A 9038-nucleotide genomic window follows, 5' to 3' on the forward strand; every position below is an offset into this window, starting at 1 on the left:
TAATTTAACATCATGTATAAAGGCACATATTTTTTAAATATTAATTTTAAATTTTTATAGTGAAGTTTTATTGTAAAATTAAATTAACTGTGTAATTACACTTGTGCAGCCAAACAGCACGCTTGTAATTACACTGTAATTACATTATGACAAACAAACAGGTCATTGTAATTACAATACTGTGTAATTACTAGGCTGTGTAATTACTAGGGTAGTAATTACACCAATTCCAATTACCAGGTGGCTTTCCAAACAGACTCTAAGTGATATGTAGTGTCAATACATTCTGACCATTGACCCCCTTGGGATTTTAATTTAGGCTTGGACCAACAGTGTTCATTATTTGCACACACGAAGGACCGAAATAGACTTGAGCATACAAAGGGACTAATTTCTGTTTGCTATCTCAAAAAAGTTTCTACACCGCGGATAGAAAATGCTAGTAATATAAAGGGACCCCTCGAACTCGAAGGGCCAAAACCCCTAAAACTCGAATTCTCTCCCTCATGGCTGACGGTTTCGATTCTCATGCTCTTTCTTCTTCTTCTGACTTGTCCAACTCCCTTTCTGTAAAGATGAAAGATGAGATAAGCATCTCTGACGATACCCATGTGCCCAAAGTCACAGATTTTGAATCCATCAAGAAAGAAGAAACCATCACTGCAAAGATGAAAGATGAGATGATCATCAATGTGGGTGCCTCTGAAACTCAAGATTTTGAAGTTGTGGCCCAAAGTGTTGATGAATCCATCAAGAAAGAAGACACCATCAAAAGCTTGAATTTGGTGGGCTCCAAAGATGAAGAGAATGTGGGTGCCTCTGAAACTCAAGAATTTGAAGTCAAAGACAATACCCATGTTACAGATTTTGAATCCATCAAGAAAGAAGAGAATTTGGTGGGCTCCAAAGATGATGGGTCTGTGAGGTGTTCACTCAAGATTGAAGTAATTGATGATACAGCAATGATTGATATCTCTCAACTTGGAAAAACTTGCTCACTTGACAAAAAAATTGATGGGAAATCTGGGAGAAATAGGAAGAAAAAGAATGTAAATAATCTACTGGAAAAAGAGAAAAAGGTGGCCAAAGAAAAGAATGTGCTCATTTCTGATGGCTATAAAAGGAAAGGAGGAGAAGAGAAAAGGGTTTATTCCAGAGAGGAGTTGGAAAATTTGAGGTTTATTGGAATGGAAGAACAGAGAAAAATGTGGGTTGAAGTGTACTGTGGGCTTGGTCATACTGTGCAAAAGGAGTACGATGGCCTCCTTCACATCCCTCGCAGACACCTTGGAAAAGAAAATACCCCTCTCATTTCTGGTGCGTTCTATTTTCTTTTTCTGCTCTCTCTTCTTTGATACTCAAATGGTGTTTCTTGAGACTATAATTTACTATATGTTGCTTTTTGGAGCCTGATAGAAATAATTATGTTGTCAATAGATTTGGAGGTTTATTTCATTATCTGTCATCTTTGTGATTTTGTATCAAGTTAAAATCAAGACACTGGAAGAATTATGCAATATCATCTTTTGTCTAAGAGAACCCAAAAATTTCTTTTGGCTACATAAAATATCTTCTTACACTTTGTTGATTTGCTTTTATACAAATCTTGATCTTTCATTAACTGGACCTGTAAAAAATTGCTTAGAGGAGTGTTCTTTGGCCTGTTATGCAGTGAGCTCTTTGGAGTTTCTAGGTAATACATTAGTTAAAAAGATTAGGAAAACCAGTACATCCATGTATGCCATTTTATTTTGGAGGGTACATTGTTCCGTGTTAGTTCTATGAAGTGCACCAGCAATTAACTAAAGTTTTGTTCGAAGGGAAAGGAATTTTAGAATACTAAAAAAAAAAAAAAGATGTAATTAATATTAGCCTTAAGCATAGGTGCATACTTTGGGTAGTTTTTTGGTTCAAGATGGCAATTGTAAATGAAGTTGAAGCGATACTTGATTTCATCATCAAACTGCAATTCATGTAAATCCTTGGCTGTATTTTGCACCAGCATTTTCTTAATGCTGGTTTTCATTAACGAAACTTTGCTTATATATATATATAAAAAAAAAAATTATGTTTTTATATTTCACATTTCCTTTCTCTTTTTCGTGGTCGAGGCTGGGCTTCTTTATATATATATACATACACACACACACACACATACTTGTTCGCTTATCAGAAACAATATCTCACTCTCTCTGTCTGCCAAACATATAAGCCTGTGTGCAAATTGAATATTAGTTTTAGAAGCCATCTGATCTTCACCCTTTAAAATTGTAAAGTCATGGTTTATCTTTTCTGCCATTCTGTGCTGGCACTATTACTGGATATATTTAAAAATGCCAAAGAATAAAAAGTAACATCTCTTTACATTAATTTCTGTTTAACACTTGGTAAAAGAGGATTCAAAGAGCGCTTCATTCACCAACAAAAAAAGAAACAAAAGGAAAAAGGACACTACTAGTGCAGTGGAGAATTGTGTTCCAACCACGGATCCCTATCATTAACCTTCCCCATTTTCAGACAAATGCAAGTTTAGATTAACTTGGGTTATATTGTAGATTATATACTCTTGACATCCGGACATGCTACACCTTTCATGTAAAATACTCTAATTCTTGCCTTCATGCATTGTTTGCTTCTCTACACATTCTGTTGTAGTTGTGTCAATTTGATGGGTTTCTAAATTTCTTGGCACAGGTGTTTTGGCAGCCAAAGAGCGAGGAAAACATATGAAAGTTTATACACAAAGAGGAATGACATATATGAATCTGCAGAACACTTTGTGTTTACCTATCCATTAGGTCTTTAGTATTGTACTCAGTTTGAGATAAATGGTTGAAGGGAAAAGCACCTTTTAACGTTGTCCAATACCTCTGCTGTACAGAAAAGTGTTTGGAATGAGCATTGATTTCTTATTTGCTCAGATCTTACCATAGTGATGAATCTGATTGTGTAGATAGCTATGTCTTGTAAATGAAATGCTGATACAGTGCTAGGTAGAGGGATGATGTGTTTACGTGTACCGTTCATGTAAGTAGAATGTAGTACACTGGAAAATAGACTGCTGATGTAAATGTATGGTCTACTTGCAGTTGTAAAGCGACTGAATTGATGAATTTCATTTGCATTTGAAGTGAATAAACCTCTCAACCTGAAATTTGCTTGAGTATGATATATTAGTTGATTTTGTGTATTTGCTCAGAAGTAGCTGAGTGTATGTGAGTAATCATTTATGCCTTTCAGGTAATGACCATTCAGAGCACTTGGATGATCAAGAAGGGAATATAGACACTAGAAATTCTCCTTTGGCATTTCCTCTCAGTAGGGATGATGACATCTCTTATGAGGGAGAAAGCTATGTTTATGAAGAAAGTGATGATAGTGATGATGATTATAGTAGCATTCAAAGACCTGCCTTTAGAGTTACGGGAGAGCCTGATTTTGATTCTGGTCCTCCTGAAGATGGATTTGAGTATCTTAGGCGTGTCAGGTACCATTTTTCTATCCGTGTCTAAAAGGGTTACCTTTCTCATAAAAAAATGTAGAGGGATAGCTTGGTATAACAATAAATAACTTGGTAAGCCATCATACTTAACCTCTCCAAGGGACTTTCAAACTTCTATATGGGTGCTGTTTGGACCACATGCTTTTCTAATGCTTATGTTTTTTTCATGGCATCCTTTACATTTGACAGCCATGACTGCAGCTAAATGTAGAAATGTATGGAGATCTGTTTTTCTCATGGTCCGAGTTGAGAAATTGATAAAAATAGCGTATTGATTTCTCTTTGATCTCATTCTCTCCTGTCAACACTAGTTTAGCATCGCCTTAATATGCTTCAGTTGGTTTAAATCCATACTCCTCTTCTCTCTTAGTCTTACCATTTTAAACATCTCTTTCTCCGGCTCGTGTCCTTAGTTTTTGGTACAAGCTATTTAGGGCTTCCTCTAAGCTATTAGTAAGGCCCTAAATGGCTTTTGCTTTTGGTAACTTCCTATAGCACCATCTTTAGCTCTAATAACAAAATGGCTGGAAAGGAACAGGATTTGCTTTGAAGGGAAAAGGCAGCACGTATCCAGCATTAAGAATAGATGCTTATTAAATTTGTATTTTTGGTGTGAATGACAAGTTATGGAAAATATGGAGCAATATATGAATTTCCTAGAGTATCCCTGGTATGGCAGGGGCTGTTTTTGTTGTAATTCTGTACCATATTGGTACCTTTTAATAAAATTTACCTTATCAAAAAAATAAAAATAAAATATTGATCCATAAAAAAATACGACTACAATTCATCAATGGCAGTTAATGGCGAAACCTCAGAAATGTTAGCCATCGCGACCACGGCCAGCCCAGACAAAGAAGGTGACAATCATCAGTTCCTTAAGAGATGCCTCGTAAGCACCTTTTTTCTTATAATGCCTAGGGATCCAAATGGAGTAACGAGGGAAAGAACATTTCTCTCTTACAAGCAAACTCTTATAGAAAGAACTAACAATAAATAAACCATGTTCATTACCTTGCTGCTCCATGCATCCGGTATGTTGTTTGGTATGTCCAACCCATACAAAAGATAAATCAAATTGTGAAATTCTTCCATCTCCAAAGCCTGAATGTTTCTTCTGAATCGTAAGTTCCAATGAATTACCGCTTCGTGAGACCTATAAATTTGTTGGACTGCCATCTCTCTTTGACAGGAAACACAATATTGATTAGGAAGGACTTCCCTCAACTCGGTCTCCCTGCACCACTTAAGTCTTCCCACCCCTTCATAATACTCCTCCACACTTCACAGCCAAATGGCATTGTAATAATTTTAGGGGAAATGGGTCAAATATACCTCTCTACTTTGTTTTATTAGCTAACTTTACCCTCCGTTAGTGATTGTGGATAAATATACCCCTGCCATCCACAAAGTTAACATTTATACCCCTATTTTGGATGGAAAACCACAAATCCTCTTATTATCCGATTTCAAAAGAATTACCCAATTCTCTGACCCGCCCCGACCCAGCTATTAAACACAGCCCCCACAACAATCGCCAGTCTCTTTCCGACCACAAAAGAATGGATACAGATGACTGTGTTCTTCATTTGAAAGCAAAAGCACGGACGCTAAATCCCCTCTTCTCTCTGTGAACTATTGAAACCGCCAGTCTGCAAGAAAGTTCACTCTTTTTACTAGCTGTATTCGCAATTCCTGAAAATACGCAGATGACTAACAACTTACTTAATTAATTAGATGACATACTCGTGGTGCACTTGCGGGAAACTCCTTGCCGAGGGCCTGTGCACCCCCGGGATTAGTCGGGGCTCACAGAGACCCGGACACCCGGTGCTTAATCAAAATAAAATAAAAAATTAGATGACATACTAGACACATTATGAAATAGTACCCATAGCGTAGAATAACCATTCAAATTAATATCTTTGTTCAGTGTTTATATACACACGCATTCTTAGCCATTGATGTCAGTGATCAAAACTTGAAAAAATGAGGGCGGAGTCTCAAATTCTCCTGATTCAAGTCTCTCTAGTGTTGCTTTTCTGTAAGTGGTTTTAAATTCATCATTGTTCAATGCTTTATTACTGGTTAAATGATCCAATTAAGGAATAAATTATATTGATATAATGTAATGAATTGTGCTTTATGCGAATTTAAGTTAGCCTAACCTTTCTAGAGTCATCAGCCATAATTAGGAAGAAAAGTTCCGAAAATGGACAGCATTTGTATTCTTGAATTAACATCACGTGGTGCTCTCGTTGGTTGGTTTTTGTTTTCTTCTTTCCGTTTCGTTGTTGTGGGGCTGTGTTTAATAGCTGGGTCGAGGCGGGTCAGGGAATTTTTTTTTTTTTTTTTTTTTTGAAATCGGATAATTTAAGAGGATTTGGGGTTTTCCATCCAAAATAGGGGTATAAGTGTTAAGTTTGTATACAACAGGGGTAAATTTATCCACAATCACTAATGGAGGGTAAAGTGTATAGTTAGCTAATAAAACAAAGTAGAGGAGTATATTTGACCTTTTTCCCTAATTTTAGTCCAACATCCACCTTCCATGACCCCATACTTTTACGCTACCGCCCCCTTCATAATGCATTCTCTTCTAATAATCCGTAGTTTTGTCTTTTGTGATGTAAGAAGTGGTTTTTTCTTTAGTAGCTAGCCTTTAGAGAAGGCTTGGGCCACAAGTTTGCTAGCAATTACAAGCTGGTTTGGCTGACAGTTGATAGTAGGGCTAGCAAAATGGTTTAAAAAAATAAGTAGCCATCCAATCCGACCCATTAGACATGGGTTGGATAACTGTTTAAAAATGTATCAAATATAGATATTATCCAAATTATCCTCTAAAAAATGAATATCCAGATGGATATTATGGATATCCATACTATCAATATACCCATTTTTCTGCTTTTATTTTTCATGAGTTCTTGCTTTTTGAGTCTAAGCTTATTTTGGCTTTTAGCTTGTGTTACCATGCTTCACTGGCATAAATTCTTCTTTCCATCACTGATAGCTCAGTTTTTAACTAATTACTTTAAGAAAATGATTGGAGAATAACAAAGAAACAGTAATCTGAGAATACTGGCCTACCGGAATTCTAGAGAGAAGTTGGACATTCTCTCACTAACTTTCATATACCCTATCTTCACATGCTCAAGCAATCTTATGTTAGAGCAAATGTCAAGTCGTCAAATGGCCAGGGATGGATCTAGGAGGGGGTGAGGGTGTTCACCCCAACCACCTTGGCAAAAAATTATACTGTACATATAAGGTATTTTTTATGTATATATATAGATTTTGAATACACTGAACACAAGACTAAAGTTGGCTCAGTGGTTGAGGGGGTTCAAAGTTTACCTTAAGGTTCCAAGTTCAAATCCCAAAATTACATTTTTGTTTTTCGAACCCCCTTAGTGATAATCTTAGATTAGCCACTGCAACTTCCTACCTATGAACCCCGCCTAATTGCTATTTTTGCTTCGGTAGGAGCAGGGAAAAGAGGAGTCACTGGGTTTACTACCTTAGGTGAATATTCTCGTTAACTTCCAAGTTCCAATTACTTGATATGGTTGCAAGAGATGGAAAGGATTATTACTTTCTAAATAAAAAGGGAAGTAAAGGATTTTTAGCTTTTCCTATGTCCAATTTCTAGGGGTTGAAGAAGCTAATGTTGAAGCCAATAAACCCTCCAGTTTAAATTCCATGCCTTTCCATTTTCTAACCAAACAAGCAAAATAGGCATCAACACTCCTGTAACTACTCATGTATGCTTTCCTCTGCCACAGACTAGGCTACATATCTTTCATGTCCTGCAAAAGGCAGTAACATACCTGATGTACTGTAAACTTATGCCCATTCAGACTGAAGCTCTAATTCTTGTTAAAAGTCATGAAAACATTTGTTAGCTAAATTTTGAACATGTTCTGAAACTTGGCGGATATTTTTACGAGTTAGCTAGACATTGTATTTCAAAATTTCCACGTTTTTGTAACCTGTTCGGCTGACCATGACGTGAATTGGCACTAAAATGATATGGATGCTGAATTTGTCCTAAGGTGGGAAGCGCTACGGTTGCCCAAAGTGAAGGTTGCAACTGTTCAAGGCAGTAAACTAAACAAAGAACAGACATCTTACATGCCCCAAATTCCTGATATTGCAAGCTGTCTAGAGCACTTGTTGCCGCTCAAGGAGTGGGAGGAAGCATTCGTTGCTGATTTTTCAGAGCTAAGACAGGTATTTTCTGCATATTTATATTGAAGTACTTTTAGAAATGGAAAATGCCATAGCTTGAGTCATCCAGACGTCAAAGTAGCTTATTACGAGCTCTGCTCCTTCAGTCCTTCCCCCCTGAAAATATGATCAGAACTTAAAGTTGCATGATGGATGTGATTTTTTTGAGAATGCTTTGTTTATATGGAGTTTTGGAGCAGGTAGTGCTCCAGACACTCTTTACAAATGTTTTTTATGAAGGAATTTGTGTTTTCTTCCAGGCTTTATCACGTTTGGAAGCTAATGATGGAACTTCCAGTCCGCTGCATTCTGCAACCTTTGTTGATCAACAACACTCCTCTTCAGATCAGCTTCCTGAAAACATTGTTTTGGATAAGTTTGATGGTTTGATGTCAAGAGATGAGGAGTCTTGCCTATCTGATGCTGGTGATGATCCTGTCCTGGAAAATTCCGTGCCAAAGTCATCTCCTGCCGGAGGATTTGGCAACAGCCCTACCTTGTCTGTTATCTTACGAATGGATGCTGTAGTTCGAGTTTCGATGTTAAGGAAGCGAATTACAGCTTTGCAAAGCATGACTACTCTTTCAAGGGATGACTGCTTATGGCTGTATGCTCTGTGCGCTGCTGTTGATACTCCTGTTGATGCCGATACATGTGCCGCTCTACGGTCATTACTCCGAAAATGTGCAAGCTTGAGAGCTGACAAGGCCAAACTCGATGATGAAGTTATTATGCTTAATATGTTGGTCACAATATCTGGGAGATATTTTGGACAGTCCGAACAATGAAAATCTTTTTACTTCGTCAAAGAGCCCTGTTGGGGACTTGAGCAAAATGTACTCTCCTCCATTTTTATTTTTATTTTTTATATCACTTTCCAGTTTTCTTTGGTCATGGTGTTCCCATGATAATTTATTCTCAATGGTGTAGTTCATTTTTATACTAAAAGGAAACCTCGTGTACTGATTCCATGGTTCCATATTCATGTACAGTAACGTGCGCGCTTGTGCTTTTGAAGTTGAGAGAATTTATGTCTTATTTTAGGTAGAGATTAGTTATGAAGAGTAGTTATGCATATATATTAGTTATTTAATCTTCTATCCTGCATAAAATAATATATAGACTTCATCAGAACTTATAAATGAATTAGTTTTGGGGTTTCTATATTGCCGTAAATAACTTACCTCCTAACCGACTATCAAATGTTGTATTACTTGTGCTTTATTTGACACATAAATAATTTACCTTCTAACAAACTAGCAATCAGGGGTTGTTTATGGTCTAGTTATGTGGAGATTATAATGCAGGT

The 9038-nt window shown here is 36.9% G+C and overlaps 1 protein-coding gene across 1 annotated transcript; it reads left to right on the plus strand.

Annotated features, from left to right (window-relative positions):
* The first annotated feature begins 395 nt into the window (after window positions 1–395).
* LOC132609384 (uncharacterized) lies at window positions 396–8718 on the plus strand. The gene is made up of 4 exons (XM_060323358.1): window positions 396–1317; window positions 3241–3487; window positions 7555–7732; window positions 7990–8718. The coding sequence occupies exons 1-4, from the start codon at window positions 507–509 to the stop codon at window positions 8515–8517; spliced, it is 1764 nt and encodes a 587-aa protein (XP_060179341.1). The 5' UTR covers window positions 396–506; the 3' UTR covers window positions 8518–8718.
* The last annotated feature ends 320 nt before the right edge of the window (window positions 8719–9038 follow it).

Source organism: Lycium barbarum, chromosome 9 (assembly GCF_019175385.1).
Source record: "Lycium barbarum isolate Lr01 chromosome 9, ASM1917538v2, whole genome shotgun sequence".
NCBI classification, from domain to species: Eukaryota; Viridiplantae; Streptophyta; class Magnoliopsida; order Solanales; family Solanaceae; genus Lycium; species Lycium barbarum.

Excerpts from the sequence above, each read along its gene's own strand:
- LOC132609384 (XM_060323358.1), top strand. The coding sequence starts at position 507 with ATGGCTGACGGTTTCGATTCTCATGCTCTTTCTTCTTCTTCTGACTTG. Across the intron at positions 3,488-7,554 it reads GAGTATCTTAGGCGTGTCAG|GTGGGAAGCGCTACGGTTGC; the intron begins GTACCATTTTTC and ends ATTTGTCCTAAG. Across the intron at positions 7,733-7,989 it reads ATTTTTCAGAGCTAAGACAG|GCTTTATCACGTTTGGAAGC; the intron begins GTATTTTCTGCA and ends GTTTTCTTCCAG.